The sequence below is a fragment of the Pristis pectinata genome, chromosome 21, assembly GCF_009764475.1.
Source record: "Pristis pectinata isolate sPriPec2 chromosome 21, sPriPec2.1.pri, whole genome shotgun sequence".
In the NCBI taxonomy this organism is placed as follows: Eukaryota; Metazoa; Chordata; class Chondrichthyes; order Rhinopristiformes; family Pristidae; genus Pristis; species Pristis pectinata.
The window spans coordinates 10,200,660-10,227,501 of NC_067425.1; the positions used below are offsets into that span (position 1 = coordinate 10,200,660).

A 26,842-nucleotide genomic window follows, 5' to 3' on the forward strand; every position below is an offset into this window, starting at 1 on the left:
CACTGTTTAAGGATATTAATTTTAAAAATAGCATCACCGTCTCTCTTGGTCACAGTCATCACTGGAAAATAAAAGGTTTCCCTGTGAGTGCACTGTGCAATGGCAGCACTTTTGATGCAAGTGGCTTCATCACATGTACTGTAAATGCACTAAGAAAATCCCACCGTCCCTCAGACACACAGCTCTGAAAACGTGTCACCAGTGCGATACAAAAAACCCAAGTACAGATTGCATCTAATTATTATTCATCGGTTTTAAAGACACTTCCAATTCTGGTTTGGAGGGGAGTATTCCCAGAGAAAACAATCCAGTTACTAACAGCAAACACACTAGTTTCCAAATATTTTGGACAGTTTTTGGGATCTAAAAGTCACCAGCTTTTGAAAATGGATCGAATGGGGAAAAAAAAATTCAAGGTGAAAGGTGGGAAAATAAAAATCACAGCATCATCTTTCCACTGCCCTGTACAGGCTTTATCAACTGGAATGGTAATCTGATTTACGACCAGGTTTACTAGATAGTCGGGGAAGTAGCAGTAATCATTAACAGTTGCAAAATTGAAAGAAAAAAAATTGGTTCTGAATATCAAAGTCTCAATTTTTTTTTTCAGTTGGTGCCCCTGTACAACAAATAATGACCTGAGTATTTTAAAGTATAGTTCAAGGTTCATTCATTTGGAATTTGCTATATGTACAGTTTCTTTCGACTATTACACATGTAGTTTACAAATGGTTGATTGTTTTACTAACTGTACAGAAGTGAGTTGTGTAACTTTACAAAGTGACAGTTTCCAAACACCTAGCTTTTTTTTTTAAATATAGTTTTTTTTATATAGAAAAACACATAGTGCAGTTGATGTCACTGCTAAGGCTTTGATATTATTCAGATCTGCTATTGGCAGGATTTTGATTTCCTTTTCTTTTCCAAAAAAAAGAAACACTAAATGCAACACATTTATAGGTACCAGTGCATTTTTTGGTGTGCACACGCGAGACACAGCGCTTATTGCCACAAAGTCTCCTCCGACTGCAGCAGAGGTCAACGCAGGCCTTAGATTGCAAGAGGTTCAGAGAAGATACCCCTTTCATGCCGAAGCCTGTTCTGTGGACGGTTCGATAATGGTTGGCTTTCCTCCTTGTGATTGGGTTCAGTGCCTTTTCCTTCAGTGGGATCCTCCAGCTCCACCCTCTTGCCTGCTTCATGCAGTTGCTGCCGCCGGTGGACCTCGGCTTTCAGGTTCTCCAGCTCCTTCTGGCTGTTAAATGATTCAAAACAAAAGCACATGCATGCAACGCCTTCTAAAGTCAGGGAGAAGGGGCAGGAGGGGAACCGGCACCTCAACCTGGGGCAATCAACCAGTGACTTTCAAAGCGAATATTTGGGAGAGAATTCTTAGCTGGCCATGGGGAAAGAGTGGGGAGAACAGAACTGACGGAGTTACTCTACTAGTGCTGGAACAGACTTGGTGGGTATAGTCATCTTAGCACAGAAACAGACCCTTCGGCCCACCAAGTCCATGCCAACCAGCAAGCATTTACCCCATCCCATTTTTTTAAAAAATTCTCCCCACATTCCCATCAACTTCCCCCACACACTGCCCATTGATCTACAAACCTACATGTGTATGGGATGTGGGAGGAAACTCACACGGTTATAGGGAGAACATGCAGACTCCACACAGACAGCATGGAAGTCAGGCGTGAACCCAGGTTTGTGGAGCAGTTAACTGAGCGCGACTTGTGAAGGTACAAACGTCGGGTCCTTACCTGAGGGGAATGAAGAGAATCCCATTTATAACATTGAGTTGCTCTAAAACACTCGACATGCTGGGAGCTGTGAACTAGTGGGAAACAAAGGACAATAAGTGGTTTTGAACGCTATGTCCAGTCAACCAAATTTCAGTGAATGGCCGACGTTACAAATCGTGCTTTGCTACAGGACCAGACGGAGGGATCTGGGATTTAAACCTTGCTTGGAAACTTGGTCCACCTTGAAGTGTTTGGGAACGGCCGGGTGCACACCCAAGCTCTCCTGCACAGGAAACGACAGCCCAAGCTGTGATTGAGGTTACCTAGAGTCCTTGTCCCAAAAGCAGGTTGGCATCTGCCCATCCACAGCCAAAACCATAACTGCAAGCTTCGTATTGGGCCTCTGGGGTCCACACTTCAGGAAAGATGTGATGGCTTTGGAGAGGGTGCAGAAGGGATTCACCAAAATAGAGGGAGAAGGGACTCTAGTTATGTGGTTAGACTGGGAAAAATGGGATGGCAAGAGGGAAATCTAACAGAGATACTTAAAACCAGCAAGGGTACGGAGAAAGTAGATTGGGAGGAACTGTTTCCATTGGCAGAGGGATGAAAAACTAGGGGCCACAGAATGAAGTTTACTGGCCAAAAGGCACTTGAGGAATATTCCCCCAGCAGGAGGTTGGGGTGTAGAATGCGCTGCTGGGGGTGATAGTGCAGGCAAATTCAATTGTAGAGTTTAAAAGGCAGTTCTGATCATCTGAAAAGGGAATTTGCAGGTTTGGGGAAAGGACTGGCCAAATTTTTATGGACTCGGTGGGCCGAGTGGCCTCCTGTGCTGTAGTCATTCTGTGACTTTGAGAGTCAATCCATTACCTTGATATACAAGTTTAATTTGCTGCTGAACTAGCTGCACACAGGAAGAATCAATTGAATTAGGCTGCATAAACCTTTAAGCAGGTATACAATTTACTAGATACAGAAATCTTACCCATTTTCTATTGGAGAAGCAAGGTTGACTACTATCATTTGCAGTAAGGGTAGCAGGGAGACCAATGTCTGACAGTCACACCTGGGTTTCCCCACTTGAACCTACATAACTCCCTCTAGCTTCTGGTAAAACTGCAGAGAGAAAACCTGCTATTGCCATGGCAACCTCAAGTAGTCAAACTCCTCAGTAAAAGAGATACTGTTGAATGAGGAGGAAATGACTGGCGAACACTAAAAGCACGTTGTTCTTGAATTGCCTCACCGTGATTCCTAGACATTGATATCCAAAAACAATTAACCCAAGATTGCAGAATTGAGTAAAGCAAAAGGTTCAAATGGAGCCAGCACGTTTGGCAGACCTTTGCTTAAAACATTTTTTTGCCAAATGATGTAGACAGCAGGAGAGAGACCAGCTTTAAGTAAGGATCAATGAACAAACCCAGTTTATACAATCACAAGAGGAATAATTGAAACCGATAATGCATGAAAACATCCTGCACACATTTGCCAGTGAACTACCACAGTATCTGATTTCTGCTCCCATCACAATGCTTGTCTATTCTTTAGGCTGCAGTGATGTTTTATGCTGGTTCAAGTGTCCTCTAAGGAAGGCAGTAATCCTATCAAGGGAATTAAATGTCAAGCTCCATGCTTGTGGTTCATTATGTGTTAGCTTGTGACCTGAGTGCACCGTGCAAACTCCAATGTGATCCCTTCTTGGCAGCTGTTGTCTGGTGTGCACCATAAAGTTTCTAAGAACAGCTCTAATAAAAAGGAAAAAATATTATTACACAAATGATTATGGGATTTTAGAATTGGAACGATATATTTTTTAAGGCTCTCTGGACTAATCGGGTAGTTTTGTAATGGGGGTACAGATGGCGTGTTTGTAAACTAAATAGATAACAATTGCATTGAACAGAATACCCCTCAGTTATAACCAGCAACAAAATGCTGTCTACCCATAGGGCAGGCACCAGAAAATTCTCACACTCTCTCTCCAGATAGATCTGCTGCCAAGCACATTAACCTGGCTGAAGCTGTTAAACCGCTTAGGTTGTCCCAAGTTTGATCCATGAATCTGTGACTGCAGTCTGAATCGGCTGATCCCCAGCACAGTGTAAGGTAGGGGCACCAGAATTGACCCAGACATCTTCGGGCTGAATGGGGGAGGAGGTGGTGAAAATGTGGGGATGAAGAGAGAAAAAACAAGATAACAATCAAGTGCAAAAAAATCTTATGACTCTTGCCACAAAGTGAGCACGTACATCAGGCAAGGACAGATTGAAAATCACCTGTCATACCCACAGTTGTTCAGGCCATAGAGACATCCCATGTAAACTAATCAGGAGAATGGCAGCTCAGCCCAGATATACCCTCCGCTCCCAGAATTTGTGGAACTGTTTTCGACGAGTCAATAACATTTGGAAAAACAACTTTTGTTTTTAAAGAAACTGTATTATGTTTGGCAGAAATTTCATTATTTCCAGCAAAATTTCTATCTTATGGTAAAGTAAGGAGAATACAAGCCATGTGTCCCTCAAAGTATTGATTTTTAAGTGTAGGATGGAAAGAGGCAAAGGCCCCTTTCCCCTACATCAGGTCTCCTTGTACATGGAGCAACAAACAATCTGCTGGAGGAACTCAGCAGGTCAAGCAGCATTTGTGGGGGGGAGGGGATGGAATTGTCCTGATGTAAATCCTTGTTGACAATTCCCAAACTGCCCGCCCCCCCCCCCCCCCCCCCCCCCACCAAAAACAGGTGCTGCTCAACCCAACCGAGTTCCTCCAGCAGATTGTTTGTTGTTCCAGGAACCAGCATCTGCAGGCTCTTGTGTCTCCTTGTACGCTGTCTGTATGGGAGAGTGGGCCTTCAGAACTGTCCCCAAGCTCCATCAATGGGTGACGCAGCAGCCAGAAACCTCTGCTCCTCATCCTCCCACCACTCTCCCCCTGAGCGTGAACATTAAAATGAGGTCTCTCTAACTGGGCCCTCCTCTGAGAATTAACTAGGGATGTTACTAATGACACCATAATGCCACGTAATCCAAATAGGATTAACTACTTGACATCAATAATAAAAAGGGCTCCAAACAGCAGCAATTTTCCTGAAACAGACGGCAATTAGTCCATGGTACAAAAGGCAGGAAATGGGGATGTTAAAGTACTTCAAAGCACTGCAGAATGACTGGTGGTGGTGACGCCACAAACCGACAACTGAAAATAAGACTAGAGGGCAACTATTTTCAGAGCAGGTGGAAAAAGCCGATTCACCCACAGAATCACAAGAACCCGAGAGCCTTGGGTGCGAGCAGAAACTTGGGTTATGTAGGTGCGAAAGGAGGAAACGCCCCTCGGGGGTAGCTGTAAATAAAAATAAATTTTTAAGTGAACAGCCTCTGGATAGGTCAGAGTGAGATGGGAAAAAGGGACAGGAGAACAGGTTCCAGCTGGAAAATAAATTAGTTCTGAAGTTTCTCACACACACACCCATACCCTGGCCCACTACGTGCACATACTGCGATTGACATGAATGAAGGAAGCCGACTTCTGACATGTCTGTGTGAACAGTAGAAAGCCTTTAACAGTCTAGAAACCTGTTGAATGCCAAACTGCAGAAACGCCAGTCACTCCTTCTGGATGGATGAGCAAGGCCAGACCAAATGGGCATCCTTATCCATGGCTATCTCATGGAAAAGGGTTCCAGTTGACATCTTGCATCATTCCCTTCTCAACAGCAATTATAAAGATCAGAAAGCCCATGGCCAAGATATGCAGGTATTGAGAAAAGCAACTGCAACGAATGATGAGATACAAGCTTCCTCAACCAAAGGACGTGACTAAATACTGCACATGATCAATTGTCTTTAATGTTACTGGTCGTACACATGCGTGATATATAGTTCCTCCTTCATCATTCAGAGAATTGCTAATGTAGCAGTTCATATCAACAAAAGCTCTCAATAAGCCTGCTTTTCAGATGGTGCCTGGCCTACCTTGAGTGGAAGAATACTGGCATTGGATCCGTTCTTGTAAATCTCGTTCATGGTACGCTGGAGAGCTACAGCTTGCTGCGTGAGGTATTTTAGATACTCCGAGCTTTCTTTGGTCTTTTCGTGATTCTCACCCAGCTAGGAAGAGAGAGATGGAAAAGGGAATCAACCAGGAAGTTCACAAGTTGGATCGCAGTAACACTTTGTTCATTGCTTATTGTGAGAATTAGTGTAGACAGAACAGTGCATTGTGTTTAAATTACCGAACCAGCATCCAGAGGCCTGGACTATTAATCCAGAGTCAACTACAAGCCCCACTGTGGCACCCTTATGAACTTAAACTGAAGTGATTAAATAAACTGGAATTAGAGGTCTCAGTAGTGCTCACCATGAGATGACTAGTTTTGTCATCAGGCAAGGACAGCGGGTTTCCTTGGGGGGGGGGGGGGGGGGGGGGGGGGTGGTGAAGAAGGGGCTTATCGGTAATTCCAGTCCCACCAATGTGCTTGAACCTTTACCGCCCTCTGAAGGACAACAAAAGCTGGTTTGTCAGTGATGTCCAACTACTGTGGACAAGTGAAACAGCATAGAGCAGACATGCCTATAGTAAGGGACCGAGTGATCGGTCGGAATCAGTGGCGGGCATTAAGTTGTATATAACACAGTAGGGAATCAATTCATGGCATCGGATGAAGGCATTCAGACCCTTGTGTCCACGCCAGCCACAAATAAGTGCTACTTCGGCTGATAAAGTGAGCTTATAAAGATACCTTTATTAGTCACATGTACATCAAAACAAACAGTGAAATGCGTCTTTCGCGTAGTGTGTTTCTGGGGACAGCCCGCAAGTGTCGCCACGCTTCTGCTGCCAACATAGCACGCCCACAACTTCCTAACCCACACAGTCACGGGGAGAGTGTACAAACTCCTTACAGACATCGGTCGGAATTGAACCCGGGTCACTGGTGCTGTAATAGCGTTACGCTAACTGCTACACTACCGTTAAGAACAAACACACAGGGAAGGTATTAAGTTGATGCTTTTTGTAGATAGACTTTTTTTAAAAAATAAGTACAGTTCAACGTAAAGTTCAATATCCTACAGGAGAGAAGCACGACTTAACAATAATCCAGGTTCTCTCACCCAATTCAAATTGAAGAATTAACCAAGGTGATGTTGCTGGTGAAAATAATTGCCTCTCATGGCTTTCACATCACCTTACTAGCATACATGATAATTACAGAGAACCCTTAAGCATCAGGCAAGACAAAAAAATCCCATTTATTTGAAAGAGGTACCCCATGCGGAATCCACATCAACCAAATTACCTCCAAGCGTTTCCCTGTTCCAAACAGATTTCACAATGTATTGAATTTTTAAAAAGTTAAATGCCATTTTGAGCACATGTTGTATGAGTTATATTACAAATACCTCGATTTCTTTTCTCTCTTGAAGACATTCACTTATGCCACAGCTATAATCCACAGGCACCATTAATACCCACTAGTGAAGACTCTCCACACAAGAACCTCAAAACTTTTAACCTGCATGTCAAATTTCTGTCCACTTAAACCCCTTTATGGATAACAAACAGGAACAATGATCAGAGTTGACTTGTTGCTTCCAACCTTGGCAACATGAAGATTGATTTTAGCTTCTCTATTGGCTATGATCACCCAAGCTCAATGCAATTACTCTCTACCCTCCCTTCCAACTTCAAGACCCTGTTTAAAACCCAACACTGCCCATCCTATTACATCCTTGTGTGACTCGGGTCATATTTCTAATGCTGCTGTGGCGCACCTTGGGATATTTTACTCCCTTTTAGGTGCTATATGAATGCAAATTGTTATTGCGATACACAACCAGGACCCTCCTAGACGTGCTGTTAACCCACTGAGCCATTGGGGGGAACCCTAATATGTTCCTTTCTCAGTCTTTCCTTCCCAATTGGTCTCGCTCAGCAAAGGGCCTGAGCATGAGACACGGGACAGAGAACGTTCCAATATTTCTGTGAACGGTGCAACAATTAAGATGAAGGTATCGAGCCAGAACCCACGTCAGCTTTCCAAAAAGGTGGAAAAACTTGACTGTTTTAATACTTGTTAGCAAGAAGCTATCTCCCCTACATTAAGATCCAGTAATTGGCGTTGATCCGTTTCCACTTCGTTGTACTCCACTAATGTTGGGTGCAACTCAGCTGGTGTCAAAAGCTAGAGGTGATCGGTTTTTCTCCCCTCACTGCTCGAGATGACAACTCTGAACACCCCTTAGTATTATATCCAACTGACCAGCTGAATGCAGACAGGGCACTCTCACAAGCGAGCCCAACCAGTGATCACTTTCAGTATTATGCCCCTCACTGATACACTCTCATTGTCAACCATGCCTGCCTGTGAAAGGCTCTCCAGCTGAGATGACAGACTGGCAGTTGCAAAACGAGGAAGCCGATCCTTAATTTGGCAGCGCTAACCCAAGTCACGAGGAGGAACGGCAATAATTAGTATGATGTGATTGGCTTGTTTGCACAGAGGCAGATTCATAGCTGTTTTTGAAATTGTGCCCATGTTCAAAAGGACCGCCAGGAATAGAAAACACTCCTCCATTACTGCCACCGATCTCACCACTACAGAGCACTGCAATTTCTGAATTAGAAGGCTGCAGCACTGTGTGGGAGTGTTGTGGTGTGGGAGGAATGGCAGTTATCATTACACTCTGTGCAGCATGCTCCTGATGCTATGCCACTTAGATTGCAGATTAGGTATCTTTTTGTTTGTATCAGAAATTAAAAGGCAAGCGGATAACAGCAGATTAAGTTATTAGGGGATAATTAATTTTAAAAGGATTGCACGCATTTTGAAATCCTTGTCTCCTCTCAAAGCTGAGCAAATTTGAAACACTATTATTAGATTTCTGACTGGCTTTGTTAAACTCAAGCAGATCCATTTTAAAAGATACCCAGCACACAATTCAGAGCCACACCCTTTTGCACAATTCACAGTATTTCATACCATCAACTAAATTGACTGTACAGTTCCACACCCAGGTTAACTTGGATTTTGTATGCAAATGTATTTGAACATTTCACACCTAGCGAGTTCCATGAGCACATTAAATGTGAACAGACAGCGAGTTAATCCATTACTCCCTTCACACTGATTTTGCAAACATTTCTATCGATCCTTCCCTCAGTTCTTTGTTCTCTGGTTTGCATTCATTTTTATTCTGTTTGTAACTGTGTCAATTTTTTCCAACATGCTTACTTAAAGTAGCATTGAACACAGAAGGGCTGGCATGTATGTGGAAAGCACCGAGTTCTGAAATCATTATATGCTGGGTACTGATTAAACAAACACTGATCAGACATTTGGACAGGCAGCCTGCATCAGAGGGGACTCAAAATCCATAAAACCATTCAAGTCTCCACTCTGGATGAACTTAAACCCCGACGAGAAAAGAGTGGAATTCAAAAATAAATGACGTCTTGAAAGTAAAAAGAAAATTGGACTTTCACTGAAGTGGGGGAGAGATCTTTGGGAGTGAAGATTTTAAACTGGAAAACAGCAGGCTAGAATGCTGTCAACCACTGAAGCAATTTCTTTTCGAATTACTACATGGAGTTCCATAGCACTGAAACATGTGAATCACGTGCAAACTATCTTTAAAATAAACAGCCGTGGTACATTTGAGATGCACAGTAACCCCTGACAATGATGATTCAGTGTGATCCAGGAATCCACCAGAACTCTAACCAAAATTATTTTGACACAAAATGTCAACAATTCCTTCTTGCCCCTACAGATGCTGCTTGACCTGCTGAGTTCCTCCAGCAGATTGTTTGTTGCTCCAGATTCCACTGATTATTTTAATTTCATTGACAGAGTGTGGGCACGACCAATCCCTTGGTGCCACTGAAACTGATAGACTTGCCAGGCTACTTTGGAGACAAGTACACATGGCAGAAGTCCTTTCTAAAGGGCTTTGGGGAATCAGATGGGTTTTAGCACGGTAGTGTAGCGGTTAGCATAATGCTATTATGGCGCCAGCGACCTGGGTTCAATTCCGGCTGCTGTCTGTAAGGAGTTTGTACGTTCTCCCTGTGATTTCGTGGGTTTCCTCCGGGTGGTCCAGTTTCCTCCCACATTCCAAAGACGTACGGGTTAGGAAGTTGTGGGCATGCTATGTTGGTGCCGGAAGCGTGGCGACACTTGCGGGCTGCCCCCAGAACACTCTACGCAAAAGATGCATTTCACTGTGTGTTTCGATGTACATGTGACTAATAAAGATATCTTACAATGAACTACTACATTGTGATCACCATTACTGAAATTATTTCTTGATTTTCAATTTTCTTCAATTCATTTAATTGAACTTAAGTGTTCCAGCTGCAATGGTGGAATTTAAATCCCTGATCATCAGTCCAAGGCTCTGGTTTTCTAGTCTAGCCATGTAATTTCTATGCCAGCATTGTGGCAGTGAAACAGCTTTCTGCACTGCAAGTCCTCATGGACATAATAAAAATGCTTAATTTTGATTTACTGCCCTGACCATAGGACACTGATAATATCACCCCATCCAAGGACAAAAAAAAGTTGTATGCGCCTTTCATTCTACAGCTGGATAAACCACCTTAATTGGGTCCACTAAACAGAGTCAACTCCATGTATTATGTTATAAACATGTTGATATACCTGTTCGATGTCCCCAGGACTACCAAACCCTCAATACATCCACCCATCTAAATATTAACCCGCAGCAAAACTACAAGATATACAACATGGGAAAGTAGCACATAAACCTAAGAAAACGGACTGATTCATTAAAAAGCTGCATACAAACCAGCTGATCACGAGAACATTAGTAGGGAGAAGGGACAAGATAGCAATATTAGGACAAGCCCGGGGGAAGTTTGTTGAATATGTGAAAGGGAAACCCAACAAGCTAGAGAAATTAATTTAAAAACAAATAGGAAACCTCATGGATATAACACATTCTAGTGGTAATAATATAGAATATCCCATCGATTCGAATGCACTGCAAACAGAGACTGCAGATGGCATAATTAACACCAAGCCAGACAGTGACAAGGCGCAAATGAGATGTGTAGATCACACTGAATCTGCAAGACTGACCTGGTTTTTGTAGATGGTATAACCATCTTTCTCGTGCTGTAGCGCTGATCGAAACTCCGCTTTGCTCTCATAGACACGTGCTACCAGATGGTGGCTACGAGCAGTGGGGGAGGGCAAACAGAAGGGAAAGAAAATACAAAATTTCATTCTTAAAATGTTTTTTAAAAATCATTTTACAATAAATTAGGAGAGGAAAAAATTCAATTATTAAAACACATGGTGACAATAATGATTTATTACCTCAAGGCAACTTTTAGAGATTTTGCTCCATGATATTTTCCATTGATAGCCAGAGCACTCTCCAGGAACCTTAGGGCAAGGTCATACTCCATAACACCATGTAACACAAGACCAATATTACTCTGTGGCAAAAAGAAAAACAAACAAAAAAGAGTATATTGAATGCACTGCTGTAGGTTAGAATAGAATGAAGTAAAGTGGTTGCTACATTGGTCTACAGCATCATTTCTAGCTGAGCAGAAATACTTCAAGGTCCGCCTTGATTTGGTTGGTCCTCAGTGCACTACTGATTGAGATCTTTTGAATGGGATGGTAAAATCAAAGTCCTGTCTTTGATTTAATCATGAAGGAGGCACGCCAGCGGCTCCACTTTGTTAGGAGTTTGAGATTTGGTATGTCACCAAAGACTTTTTACAAATTTCTGTGGAGAGCATTCTGACTGGTTGCATCATAGCCTGGTATGGAGGCTCCAATGCGCAGGATCAAAAGAGACTGCACAGGTTTGTAGACTCAGCCAGCTCCATCATGGACACAACCCTCCCCGCCATCGAGGACATCTTCAAGAGGCAGTGCCTCAAGGCAGTGGCATCCATCGTTAAGGACCCTCATCACCCGGGACATGCCCTCTTCACTTTACTACCATCAGGGAGGTAGTGGTACAGGAGCCTGAAGACCCACACTCAACGACTCAGAAACAGCTTCTTCCCCTCCGCCATCAGATTTCTGAACACTACCTCATGGTTCTTTATTTTTGCACTATATATTTTGTAATTTATAGTTCATTTTTACATCTGTGCACTGTACTACTGCTGCAAAACAACGTATTTCACGTCAAATTTCAGTGATAATAAACCTGATTCTGATTCAATACTTATCCCTCAAGCATCACAAAAATAGTACTGAGATGTCCCAGAAGACTTGACAGAATTATTGCAAAAGAAATTGGGCAAAACTTGACAAAGGGCCACAGGAAAAGATATGCTGATCGATGATGGAAGGACAATGAAGTAGTTTTAAACAGAAAAGTGCTGAGCTCAGGGCCAAGATGGGTGAAATCACAGCCACCACTGTAAGAGGGATTAAAATCAGAGATGGACAGAGAACCAGAAGTGAACTGTTTTGCTTTTAGGGCAGGGAGGGGATACAGAGGTGGGTGGATGAGATCACTGAAGGACTTAAAGGAGCAGCATTTGTAAAACTGGGTTATTTTCTGAACAGAGATGAACACTCAGATGGATAAACAAGGATCAAATTGAGCCCGTTTATGGAGGAGAGAAGCCCTGAGAGCAGCCAAGCACATGTTGGAATAGTCATGTCTCGAGATAACAATGGTATGATAGGGTTTCAACAGAGATGGACCAAGGCAGATACAGACATGAAGACCAGGCAGACTTATCATTCAAGTGGATGTGCAGTCAAGAACTGAACTCAAGTGTCAAATACAACACTTGGGGTACAAACTGTCTGTCTCGGCCTGGGGTGGGAATGGTGGCCAGTAAGATGTGACATCAAAAGGTGGCAACTTCAGTCTTTCCCTTATTTAGCTGTAAGCAACTTCTGCTTTGCCGTATTGGAGATTAGTTAAACAGTGTGATCAAAGTAGGATGGTGCAGAGCAACCAGGGAGAGTGAGAACCGTACAGACATTGTACCTGATGTTGTGTATTGAAACAATATTACCCTATGGGTAGCACGTGGATGAGAAACTGAAGGGGGTTATGGACTGATCAGTGGGCAATCCCAGAGTTAACGGGAAGGAAGTGGGAAGAGGTTACTGCCGACAAATTAAAATTGCCTAGCTTCTAAGAAGAAAGAAAAATGTGAAAGGAAGGTCAGAAATCTGTGTGAAGGGAAGAATATCATAAGGTGATGATTTAGTAAGAATGGGATACACCATGGCAAGTCCACAGCCTATATTTAACAAAATGTTGCAGAACTTTTTAAAATTATGAAGATCCAGATCTTCTGATCTACCAGAGAACCCTAAATCAATACCTAGAGCATGAGTGATTCAAAAAGCAACATTAAACTTAAAGCTCTATTTCAAGGCCTGTGTGGAAAGCCTCTATTCTGCTCCTTCAGCGACACATCAGCAGCTGGAATGCAGATACTCACATCCAACAGAGCCATTTCTGGGTGATCCTCACCATACACCAGGATGAGGAGGTAGCGGGATCGATACAGTAACTTTAAGGCTGTTGACAGTTGACCATTAGCAAAGCAGTACAAGGCAAGGTGCATCTGTAAAGCAAAAGAAACAAAACCTGTTTGATAAAATGCGGCCTTCGAGTATTTTAAAGCATTTTTAAACAGCAGTGACAGGATGTCAAGGAAACTCCCTATGCAAAAGTAATCTACCCCCTTCCATTTTCAGGGTCTTCCAGGGATTGGTTTGCATTGTCCCTTCACTATGGTCAGTGGCCAGAAAGAGGTGAGTGCTGAATACCATTACAGGTGTGGCACTTAGACCATTGATAGGAATAGGCATGGACGCAGACACAATGTTAGTATCAACTGGAGGCTAAATGCTCTTCTCCTGTTCCTATGACACCTTGGAAGTTAAGCCATGGCATGCCTCTAGATAAACATGCAACTTACAGCCAACTTTGGGAAAGAAACAGCCCAAAGATCAAAACAAATCAATACACTGGGGCGTTAGACATAATTTTTATTGCACTAGTCAATGCAATCAAAGCCAACAGGTCAGAAACAGAGTGGACAAACATTCCTATTGCTTTACACCTGGGAAGTGCAGCAAACAATTCAATCATTTTAACCATCTGAGAATTTCTGCTGGGGAAACTTTCCCACTTAAGATGAGAGGAGAGAGATTTAATAGGAACCCGAGGGGCAACTTTTTCATCAAGAGTGGTCAGTATTTGGAATAAGCTGCCAGAGGAAGTGGTTGAGGCAGGTACATTAACAACATTTAAAAGGTACTTGGACAGGTAGAGGGATATGAGCCAAACACAGGCTAATGGGACAAGCTTAGATAGGAATCTTGGCTGGCATGGACCAGTTGGGCCGAAGGGCCTATTTCCATGCTGTATGACTTTTTAAAAAGAGGATTAAAAGAAAACGAGGAAGCCTTATTACATATGGAAATAGAAGAGTTCGTTGAATTACTGAACAGGATGTAATGGGGGCTGTTCCTGCAGCTGCCTGCAAAATGGAGGGTTGGGGCGGGGTGTAATTCAAGAGGTTAGAATTAGAAGAGTTCAAACACCTCAGTGTTCCGGAGATGGAGGTGATCACAAAGGTAGGGATGCGAGAGACCCTGGAAGGACTTGGGGAAAAGATGATTAAGAATTTTAAAAATAATGGCATGGTTTCACTAGGAGCCAGTGCTGGTCAAAGAATGGGAGGGGGATGAAACCTGTGAACAGGGCTTGATGGAGGTTGCAATATAGAAAACCTACAGCACAATTCAGGCCCTTCGGCCCACAAAGTTGTGCCGAACCTGTCCCTACCGTAGAAATTACTAGGCTTACCCATAGCCCTCTATTTTTCTAAGCTCCACGTATCTATCCAAAAGTCTCTTAAAAGACCCCATCGTATCCGCCTCCACCACCGTTGCCGGCAGCCCATTCCACGCACTCACCACTCTGAGTAAAACACTTACCCCTAACATCTCCTCTATACCTACTCCCCAGCACCTTAAACCCGTGCCCTCTTGTGGCAACCATTTCAGCCCTGGGGAAAAAGCCTCTGACTATCCACACGATCAATGCCTCTCATCATCTCATACACCTCTATCAGGACCCCCTTCATCCTCCGTCGCTCCAAGGAGAAAAGGCCAAGTTCACTCAACCTGTTCTCATAAGGCATGCTCCCCAATCCGGGCAACATCCTCGTAAATCTCCTCTGCACCCTTTCTATGGCTTCCACATCCTTCCTGTAGTGAGGTGACCAGAACTGAGCACAGTACTCCAAGTGGGGTCTGACCAGGGTCCTAGATAGCTGCAACATTACCTCTCGGCTCCTAAATTCAATTCCACGATTGATGAAGGACAATACACCATGTGCTTTCTTAACCACAAAGTCAACCCGCGCAGCTGCTTTGAGCGTCCTATGGACTCGGACCCCAAGATCCCTCTGATCCTCCACACTGCCAAGAGTCTTACCATTAATACTATATTCTGCCATCATATTTGACCTACCAAAATGAACAGTATGTGCAAAGTTTCAGATGAATTCAGGTTTGCAGAGCACTGAACGAGAGAGTGCCAGAGTAGTTGGAAACATGACATACTATCATCTGATTACAGAAAAACCTACACATATTCACTGGTGGAGTAATTCAGAGTGACAAAGATCCCATCATGAAGCATTTTCTAGACAGCTACTGAGTAATGTGTTCCACCTGGAACCTTGTTCAGTGGGGAACTTGCCACAATACTGACATCTTGACAAAGTGGTTTACTCCACATTGAAGCAAATAGTTAAAGAGCAACAAATAATAAAAAAAAAGTTCTTTTCTCGTGACAGTCAGATCGTGGTCAACAACAGTTTCTTCAAAAAAGTATAAAGTTGCTTTAGGAAATAGGAACATGCTGAAATTATTGGTGTACAATATGTTTGAATACAGCATTGCTTACGTTATCTAACTTACTGCACAATTTTTTCTTCTTGCTTTTTGCATCTCCTCCCCCCAAGCCCACCCCTTGTGAATCTGCATTGTACCTGCTCCAAAACTGCAGTTATTTTCCCTAACAACAGATCCAGATACCATATAACCTAAGGCACTCTATCATGAGGTTGTGGTCTAGGTCTCTACTCTTGGCTTCTGTATTCTATAAAGATTGCTATTCCCAACAGAAATGTTGCTAAACATTGTTGGAATTAATTTTCAATAAGCGAATGGGCAATGCACGACATTACAAGTATTTAGCCCCAAGCCTTCATCTCAAGTCCAGCTGACAGAGGAACTATGCCCAATGAATTCAGATGGCAGACAGTTTTACACATGACGAGACTGGGCTTACACATTTGACTTGCTGAGCCATGCAGCATTCTTTTTAATTTGAAGTGAATTTTCATTCTTGCTAATCACTGCACTACATCATGTGGAATTTATACTTAAATACCTATAATTGTACTTAAATAATGTTATTTCAGCCACATTGCCTTTTTTACTCTAAGGTTCTGATTTTATTTTATATTCCGGGAACTCCAGTTATCTTACTTTGATTAAGATGCTGCCTTGAATGAATTGTGACTAGATACTAATTTTTAAAAAAAATATATATGATGTAGCTTTCAGCATTTGAGACAAGCTGCACTATTAGTGATAAATGCTCCTCGTTCAGCTTCATTGCTTTGCTGTCTGCTTCACATGTACTAATTTGTAAAATATCTGTACATGACCCATGCAAATAAAGCAGGCTCAACAATGCTATTTAAAAATATCAAACAACAGCTGGATTAACACAAGAATGGGGAATATAATCTTTCGATATACTAGTATTTCACCACTCACACATTGCTGAACTCTGGTAAAAAAAAAGACTTGCAATTACTGTAATCTCTGTGTCAATACATTTGATATTTAACTACAAAAACCACCAGTATCTAAAACTGCAACATGACCACACTTACCATTCTTAAACCGAACGATCAATGAATGCATTTCACTAATTTAACAGATTCGTTACATTCCCAAAATACCTATGCGGATCAGTAGGGAGATGGTAGTTATGGTAATGAAAGCAACATGGCTGCATTGGCACAGCCCTTACGTTTAAAGTATGATTACTTACATATTCCTGGATTGTGTTGGGATGATCTATACCCAGTGCTCTTTCACTCATCAGCACTGCCTTCTGCTGGTTGTTCAGGGCCTTAAAACAACAAAAATAAAAATAAAAATAATGAATTGAAAATACAGTCCACTATAAAAACTGTACAAGGCAAACCAACGAGGGTCCACTTCCAGGGAAGAATTGGAGATGTAGCTAAAACATTGTAGCCACAATTCTCCGACACGTATTGCTGAAGGCTCACTCAACTGGCAAATAGATTTGGCGGCAGCAGATAAATCTGCAGAGACAAAACCAGCAATCCTGGTGACATCCTGGGTCACTAAAACACCAATGCATTTGTGTAATTCAATTTTGTAAATTTCTTTAAATGATTTAGTAACTCTTAACTTTCTTGAGGAAATGACAGTACAGTACACAGGGTGGCTGCTGAAACAAACTCAGTCTCCAGCTCTGACTGAATGATTTCAAAATTCAATATGATCCTGAGCTGAGATTCATGGCCCATGACCACTTTGTGATAAACACTGCAACCTTTCACTTACCTTGGCTACTTCACCTCCACCTCAGCCCACCTGCTCCCCTCATCAATGCCATTCCTTACTTTCAGATTCCACTATTCCAATACTGTCCTAGCCGCCAAACCTCAGATATGCTGCCCACAACCTTTTCTGCACTGTATCTCATTCCCCAACATCTTAAATCTAAATGTCTCAACTACATTGAAATGCTGATATGGTTTCACTCTCCTCATTCATGTCCATACAGCCAAATTCGTGGTTCTGCTCTGCGTACAGGTTTGGTCACCAGGAAGGACGTCACTAAGCTGGAAAGAATGCAAGGAAGATTTACAAGAATATTGCCTGAGGGCCTGAGTTATAGGAAGCAGGTTGGTCAGGCTAGGACTTAATTAGCAACTAATTAAAGGAGAACTGGCACAGACACACCCAATAGGCTGAATGGCCTCCTTCTGTCCTGTGGCTATTCAATGAAAATTATTCAATTGGCACTAAATGATTCTCATTCCACAACTTGAGGGACATAGTTATAGGGAGAGGTTGAACAGGCTAGGACATTTTACCTTGGAGCATTGGAGACTAAGGGATGACCTTATAGAGGTGTATAAAATCATCAAGGGCATAGATAGGGCAAATGTGCAGTCTTTTATCCACAGAAAGGGACTTTAAACTGGAGGGCATAGATTTAAGGTGAGAGGGGAAAGATCTAAAAAGGGACCTGAAGGGCAACTTCTTCACGCAGGGGGTGGTATGTATATGGAATGAGCTGCCAGAGAAAGTCGTTGAAACAGGTACAATAATGAAATTTAAGAGACATTCGGATAAGTACATGGATGGGAAAGGTTTAGAGGGATATGGGCCAAACATGGGCAAATGGGATTAGTTTAGGTGGGCACCTTGGTCAGCATGGCTGTCTGTAAGGAGTTTGTATGTTCTCCCCGTGACTGCGTGGGTTTCCTCCGGGTGCTCTGGTTTCCTCCCACATTCCAAAAAAAAGACGTACGGGTTAGGAAGTTGTGGGGATGTTATGTTGGCGCCAGAAGTGTGGCAACACTTGCGGGCTGCCCCCAGAACACTCTACGCAAAGATGCATTTCACTGTGTGTTTCAATGTACATGTGACTAATAAAGATCTGATCTATGAACAAGTTGGGCCAAAGGGCCTGTTTCTGTGCTATATTACTCCGTGACTCTTGTCCATACCTCACAACCCAGGGGCTACTTACTGGAATTTCCACCCTAAATCCTGCTGTCTTTCTTCTGAAGCCACCAATCCCTTTAAACCAATAATTTCTAAATTTTCCCATTCCGCATCCACCACACGTTGGGACATTTTTTTTTAAATCGTTAGCATGTTAAATGCTGTATAATGAGCGCAAATTGTAGTAGTTCCTGTCACAACATGAACCACGAAAACAGGTTAACAGAGAGCAGAGAACCAGGTTTATTCTGCTATGCCAGGCGGATGAAGTTAAAGCAGTCTCCTACACTCAGTGGTCCCAACTTGGATCAGCAGGTTCATTCTTCACTGAGTGCATTATAAATGCCATTGAAAGACATACCTCATTATAGTCACCCATGATGTAATTTAGCCGAGCTAGGAGCCTAAGGCAAGCACAGATTTCCACGTGCATTGCACCATATACATTGTTGAAAAGATTTAAGGCTTCGTTGATGAGCTCACAGCCTTCTTTCAAGAACCCTGCAAAAACAGGTATTTACATCAAATTATGACGTAGATGTTAGGACAAACATTTAAGTCAGCCTCCAGAAAGACCCTCACCCATTACAAAAATAAAAACACAAAAATGCTGGAAATGCCAATGACTGTACTAGTGAACTGTCACCCTCCTGAAATATTAACCGTGTTTCTCTCTCCACAGCTGCTGCTTGAGCGGTTGCTTTTATTTCAGATTTTTCTCAGGAGGTGGCTGCCACTGGCAGGGACAGCATTTACTGTCTGCCCCTACCTGTTCTTGGACTGAGTGACTTGCTAGGCTCAAGTAGCTTATAATTTCAGAGAGCCGACCACATTGCTTGCTGTAGGACTGGAGTCTCATATATTCCAAACCAGGAGATGGCAGCAGGTTTCCTTCCCTGTAGGACATTGGTTTTTCAATAATCCAATAGCTTCATGGTCACCTTTATTATTCTTCATCCAAGTCAGGATCCCACCAATCTCAACTCCCCCCTCAACTACTCTAATCAAAAGTCAACTTGTGTTGGTGACTCAAGAAATTGTCAACCCAAAATTGGCATTTTGCTTATTGGATTGTGGTGGTTTCATTTGGAGTGACAATACTTTTCTTAGACTACTTAAACTTATATTTTAGAGGTTATCCTCCTATGGTGAAATCTATCTTTCTTTTTTGTATCTATTCTGGGGGACAAACTATCTAAATTCTTATACGCAGAGGCGTGTACAGCATCACAACCAGTAACTAAGTAGGTTAAAAAAATAACCATTTACTGTGATAATTTAGTAAAAATCGAGCACAGAGAGAAATACGAGTAACAAGCCTCTAATTGATACTTTCACCTCTGGTCCAGTACAAGACTGTACTATCTCTTCAGTGCTGTTGCTCTCTATCACATGTAAAAAAAAAAGCCTCAAGATACTCTAGGTTTATCAAAAGGATTCCTTTTCTCGATGTACTTTGCCCTTTATAGCTTTGCAAATGGTCATTAGTATATATCGACCAATGTCTTTAAACACCATAGGCTTTGCATTTGAATCTGGAAGTCCTGCTTGAATTGAAGTAACCCAAGCTGCTTTTCAGAATGATTGTTCAAAGATTTTACAGTCAATGGATTTATTGAAAGAAAATTTCCAATTATTAATTTCCAATTGGATTGATTACCGACTTCTAACTGTGACAGTGTTACACCTATCATATTGCATCATCATCAACGTCACAGTGAAATTGTGCGAGTGTGAGGATTTCCCATCTATATTCATGGGATTAACTAGTTTCCTCTTCATTGCATAAAGGCTGCAAATAGCGATGGGGTTTGAAAAGCAGCACTGTGAAGCCCTCCCATACCAAAAAAAAAATCACACTAGCACCCAGCTGAGAAGCCAGACAAGGAGCCTGCTCACTGCCTTCTGCTGTTAATAGCAATCACAAGGTTAACTTCCTTTCTACTTCATGGAGTGGGACATTCTGCCTCTCTTGGATAATGCAGCTGAGGCCAAGAGCTTGCCAAATGATTAAAACAAACCCTCGTTGTGGCACTGTGCCAGTGTGACAGTTGGGGAACATGAAACAAACTGATTTATAATCACCAACCCACACCGTGTGCCACCCTTGCTAATTCACAGGTTAAGCACAATATTTTAGCACCTAGTAGAATACTAGTGACCAAACTGATTGCTATTGGTAAAATGGGAAATCAGAGCTCGTTAGTGGCACATCACCCTCGCATAGGGAATATCTGCCTGCTTGTAATCCATTGACTCAGTACTATCTCAGCACATTGTCTCTTCGTTTAGTACTTCAGTTTTGGTTAACAAACGCATAAATAGGAAATGGAGATCAATTTAAAGTATCACCCCTACTGTGTCCATGCAGTTCCTGCCTTGAAGATACTGTACCTTGTTGAACTTTAGCTTGCCCACTTTGGAAGAAATGGAAGGCATCAGATGCCTTGGGATTCACATGCTTGACAACTGGGAAGATATTGAGGATATCCTCCTCTGTGAAGGTTGGTCGGTGCCGACTGTCGAAGTTGTATTCCTTGAGCAAGATCTACAACACCAAAATGTTTTCATCAGCGGATTGCAGCGAGCCAGGGTCAGAGGTTGAAGGAAGAGATCTCAAAAAGACACCAGCTCCAGTTCTGACAAAGGGTTTCCGACATGAAACACTAACTCAGTTTCTCTTTCCACAGACACTGCCTGACCTGCTGAATGATTCCAGCAATTTTTAAAATACAAGTTCCCATTCACTAAAATCGTAGGATTAGAAAAGAAATCCTGGAGCAGAAAGTGCCAATGCTCATTTGTCCCCATGTAAACTCTAAATACAGGTTACAACCTGGATAACTCCAAGTGTGTTTCGCATATCAACCTTTACAACTACTTGAATCTTTTCAGTAACTGTTTTAAGTTTGCTTTACACCAATTTCCCCTTATATCCTCTGTCCCTACTTTCCTTATACAAGTTGAATAATTTCCTCAATTCATAACTATCTGATCCCTGTCATCAGTCACTGTTGCAGACCAATGCGATTTCCACGTCTAGGGCCACACGGGATGATGCTATTCCTCACGCAAAGCTCCTTCTGGAGGGCTACAGCAGAACTTGTACCATGTCGTGCTGTGACTTCCAACTTGGGACACTCCTCAGACAACATAGTCTTACTTATATAACAACCAGGATGCCTGCAGATAACTGAATTACTTAAATACATCCTTGGCTCCCGAAACCCACAATGAGTCAACCACCATACCCCTCCCTCCCCCACCATTCCCGATGTGTTGCTTGCCACCGCCAATCTACCATCACTCCCAAAACTGATCCCCACCAAAACAAAAAGTCTTAGTAGCATAGCGGTTAGCGTAACGCTATTACAGCGCCAGCGACCCAGGTTCAATTCCGGCCACTGTCTGTAAGGAGTTTGTACGTTCTCCCCGTGTCTGCGTTGGTTTCCTCCGGGTGCTCCGGTTTCCTCCCACATTCCAAAGACGTACTGGTTAGGAGCTGTGGGCATGCTATGTTGGCGCCGGAAGCGTGGCGACACTCATGGGCTGCCCCCAGAACACTCTACGCAAAAGATGCATTTCACTGTGTTGCGATGTACACGTGACTAATAAAGATGTCTCATCTCTTATCCCCAGATCCTCCCCTCCTACCAACCCCTCCACATCTTCACTCTGCTCAACCACCCAGCTGCCCCACCTCACTCCCCTCCACAACTACCACTTTCACCCTCCTGAATATTTTCCCCAATTCCACCTCTTGCCAGAGCAGAGGGCCCATCCAGCTTGTGGCTGCTGTCCTCCCAAGCCCAGTCCCAGGCAGTACTGGGAAAGACACTTCCAGCTCTGAAAACAAGCAACACCAACTGAACTGATACTTTCAGTGAAAGGGGGAAATCATAAAGACAGCTGCTGGTGGCTGCTGCTGCACAGAGGGAGATGGAACTTCTAGGCAGACATGTTTTATATACTTCAACAACATCAACTAGAATCCTGGCAGATGGGAGAGCTTAATCTTTCTTCACCTTCTTTGTCCATTTCAAATGCTTGTAATATTCTGTGCCATTTAGAAACATAGAAACCCTACAGCACAATTCAGGCCCTTCGGCCCACAAAGCTGTGCTGAACATGTCCCTACCTTAGAAATTACTAGGCTTACTCATAGCCCTCTATTTTTCTCAGATCCATGTACCTATCCAAAACTCTCTTAAAAGACCCTATCGTATCCGCCTCCACCACCGTTGCCGACAGCCCATTCCACACACTCACCACTCTGAGTAAAAAACTTACCCCTGACATCTCATCTGTACCTACTCCCCAGCACCTTAAACCTATGTCCTCTTGTGGCCACCATTTCAGCCCTGGGGAAAAGCCTCTATCTACCCGATCAATGCCTCTCATCATCTTATATGCCATGTATTTTCCTCCAAAGCTTTGTAGATGCTCACCACCTTTTAGCACCTCGTCCTTTATGTGTCAGGGGGAGTGGTGATTTCATCCTGAACCACACCCAAGGTCTAGCCCCTGCACAGGAGACACAAGGGACTGCAGATGCTGGAATTTGGAGCAACACACAATCTGCTGGAAGACCTCAGCGGGTCGAGCAGCATCTGTGGGGTAAAGGAGCTGTTGACGTTTCGGGTCCTGATGCAGGGTTTCGGCCCAAAATGTGAACAACTCCTTTCCTCCCACAGGTGCTGCTCGACCCACTGAGTTCTTCCAGCAGATCGTTTGTTACTCTCCATCCCTGCACGAACTGACATTTCCTTACTCTCTCAGCAACTATAGACAATTCTGTCAGTCCCACTTTCAGCAAAGACTGCAAATTGAACTTGGTGTCATTAAGATCCAATTCTTCACCAGTGCAGCCAATATTGGACATTGTATTTACCACTGGGTCCCACTTTCAGGCTGATGGATATTTATGCACATCAAGCAGTGCAAGTTTCCACAAAAAATAATTTAACTTTTACTTTTCGGTCACTTAGATTTAACTCTTATAGTTACTGGTGAAAGTAACAGCAGGGGTGTACACAAGGTTGGTGGGTGAGGGAGAGAAGCAGGGACACAAATAATCATCTCAGAAAGACACTGTTTTGGAAGCTGACCCCTCATAATAACGATATGTACGTGCCTTCCAAGTGCTGGTACATTTGAGTTCCTGTACGTGCCTTTGAGGCAGGCTGCTTTCACAATACACACCAGGATCGTGCTCAACCTGTATAAATGACCGGTCAGACCCAGGCTGGAACACTAAGATGGATGTCGAGGTTTTGGAGAGAGCACTAGAATGATAATCAGCAGCTTCAGTTGTATGCAAAGACTGAAGCTGAGATTATTCCTTTCAGAGAGGAAGTCAAGGAGAGATTTAGTAGCGGTATCAAAATGATGAAGTGTTGTGAGAGGGAAGATAAGGAGAAGCTATTTCCATTGACAAGGGAATGAATCAATAACCAGAGGACATGAATTAAAGGACACTGGCAGAAGGAGCGGACAACAGAGGGGTGGGATTTGTTAAATGCAGCGAGGTTTTGGGCAGTACAATGCTTGATCTGGCCTCACGTTTGTGCCCTGTGCAGTCCTGAGGTCTGCACTGACCTGTTAGGGGTTCAAGAGTTATGGAATTATGTGAGTATAGCAGACATTAATTCAAATGAGAACCAGTCTTCAATTCTTAATGGAAATTGCAGCAGTAATCACTTTGAAGTTAAAAGGACAGCTTTGTAAACAACTAGTACTGTTTACAGAGCACAGGGTGCTAGCTGCCCGAAAGATATGGTTTGCAAAGTGAAGTGACCATGAGACATTCTTGTATTCATCAGCCAACTGTAGGACAATGGGGTTACGTTAATTGGCCTGCATCAAACCAGGCAACACCGGTGAAGTTATTTTGCACCATTGTGACAGAGTTCAAGGAAGCTTGCAGACCAGACTGATATTATCACCTAGCACATCAAATATGGCCACAGGCATATTTGGTCTATCAATATTTGGGATAAGTACTCAGAGAGTCAGCCCTCACAACATTAATTTTGGGTGTCTGGGACCTCTGTCCTCAGAAGCTTGTTAGACCATCCTTCTGAATTAGTTTGTCCCAGCAAAGGTGTTTGAACATTCAGAGGTGTCTCTCACTGTAGATATATAACTCAGTGGAAGCACTGTCAGACTCAAAATATTGAAGTAAATAATGCCATTGTAGCTATTGAAATTGTATTGAATCACCTGCTGTTACCTTCGATCTTAAGAGTACCTTGAGTTTGGGAGACTCTACGGAGGGGGTTCTCCAGAAGAATGCCTGCTTGTCATGACGAATAAAGACATTTATATCACCAGCTTCAGTGTCTTTCTGGTGACTCAGATCACAGTCACAACAAACCTTTGACAACCATGTGTATCAAAATGAGATCCTAACCTCATTACTGTAGCAGTCCTGCAGTGAGGAGCGGTCCATGAGAAACAACGAAAGTTTTGGCAATGCGCCTTAAAGCCCCAACCCCAGACCATCCCGCTTCTACTCTCTGTAAATGTCTCTGGTAAGCATCCAACTTCCAATGCATTCCCAACTTCCATGCTGCAATGTGCAGGAGCATAGGTCAGAAATACGCTGACCCGCAAAATGCTATTTAGCCAGTGGTCTCCTTGGAACCATTGGCTGAAGAGGACATGATGTGGGCCATAATGATCTGAACACATTATTCATAAAGATGGCAGAAACAGGTTCACAAGTGTAACATTCAAAGGACAACTGTTATCTAACTGAAAAGGAAATACTTATAGGGTTAGTAGTGAAATGGTCCTAACTGGATAGCTTTAAGATGACATGGGCATAATAGACCAAATTGTTGTATAACCATAATAACCTACCTGTATACCCGACTTCACACAGATTTCCCTTAAAAGGCTAATTTTCTGTAGGCCATATTTCTCTACCGCCTGATCCACACTCTCACTGAACAAGAGAAACAAAAATTAATATCCAAAGAAAATTCTATCAGGAATCTAAATGATTACTATCAGTAATACACCAAGCACATCTAACAGCTCAGTTTCTCTCTTCACATGGACAGCTGATTCCGAATATGATGGACCTGATGATTCAAGAAATTTACTATGATGCACAAGGAGCAGGCTTATGCCTGTATGTAGCAAATCTTGTGCCAAATTCTTTACCACTTCAGTGCATCTTTCTTAAACTCAAGATGAAAGGATAAGGATAAGCTCACTTACACTTGCCTACGTTACTGCTTTGCTCCCAAACATACGGCTAATGCAGGAATCCAGAGGGATAAGGAACCCTCAGCCACCCTGCTGCTGGAGACATGGAACTGGGAGTTCAGCTTTCAGCTTTGCAAATGATATAATGACAAACATTTTAAGAGTATAGCCCATCTCAGCAATCCTCAGAGAGGACCTTATCATTAGCCTCAGACTCCCGTGATCATTGAGCGGTAAGTCAAAGATAACAAAGCCTGATTTCTACTCCCGATTCAGGAAGAAGCCCACACAACCAAACTGCCCACTGACACTCAACTGTGCAGGTTCATCCTTGGACACATACTACAGAAGGGCAGCTGGCAACACCATCCCAAGAGAGAAAATTATGTCTTTGAGAAAGGACAGAGGGCAAAAGAAACATGAATATAAAGTAATAAGTGACATCTATGGTACCAACGTTTAGTGTGTGGTTTCACAGCTTCATCAGAGCACGTGCATCTCAGCCCCCAAACACTAACACAGCAAGCTCAATATCCATACCAGTCTATAGTGAAGTTGAAGTAACTCTTGGTCTCATTGCTGATGTTCTTCCACAGCTCCTGTGGGGTAGTGCTGGCCCAGGCCGTGTTATCTGCGTTCCCCAGATGCCGGGGCTTCCTCTTGTTCCTCTTTTTCTTTGAGACCAGTTCATCAGTCGGGAGGTGAGCGATGGGGTTTGGGAAGGAACTGAGGAAGCAGTTGAGGAAATGGCTTATGGCGACAGACAGACCAGACAGCTCCACACCCTGAGTAAATAAAAGGATGGAAAATTAATTTACTTTTAAAAGGATCTTACAAAATGGACTGTCGGTAGAAAACCAAGGGGCCCATGAAGTCTATATAGTGGGCTGGGAAAACTTTTAATTAATTAAAAAGTAGACATTAATTGAAATCTCACCTAAGATTATCCTTTTAATGAAGGTCAACAATCCCACTCAAATGGATGGGACTGTGCTCCCAACCCACCAGCTAGCTATCAGTGCGTTCTGGTCTGGTGATGGCCAGACCTTCA

At 43.0% G+C, this 26,842-nt stretch overlaps 1 protein-coding gene across 4 annotated transcripts in view; it reads right to left on the reverse strand.

The window, feature by feature from the left end:
* Window positions 1-205: 205 nt before the first annotated feature.
* cluha (clustered mitochondria (cluA/CLU1) homolog a) overlaps window positions 206-26,842 on the reverse strand; it is an 80,888-nt gene continuing 54,251 nt past the window's right edge. For all 4 annotated transcript variants that reach the window (XM_052035643.1, XM_052035644.1, XM_052035645.1 and 1 more), the window contains 11 exons: window positions 26,332-26,576; window positions 25,441-25,525; window positions 20,971-21,124; window positions 18,938-19,077; window positions 16,859-16,939; window positions 13,215-13,340; window positions 11,101-11,222; window positions 10,861-10,954; window positions 5,732-5,866; window positions 1,767-1,840; window positions 206-1,255 (listed from right to left, as the gene is read on the reverse strand). In XM_052035643.1, coding sequence (XP_051891603.1) covers window positions 1,051-1,255; window positions 1,767-1,840; window positions 5,732-5,866; window positions 10,861-10,954; window positions 11,101-11,222; window positions 13,215-13,340; window positions 16,859-16,939; window positions 18,938-19,077; window positions 20,971-21,124; window positions 25,441-25,525; window positions 26,332-26,576 — 1,461 coding nt within the window. In that variant the 3' untranslated portion in view covers window positions 206-1,050. The remainder of the gene's footprint in view (window positions 1,256-1,766; window positions 1,841-5,731; window positions 5,867-10,860; window positions 10,955-11,100; window positions 11,223-13,214; window positions 13,341-16,858; window positions 16,940-18,937; window positions 19,078-20,970; window positions 21,125-25,440; window positions 25,526-26,331; window positions 26,577-26,842) is intronic.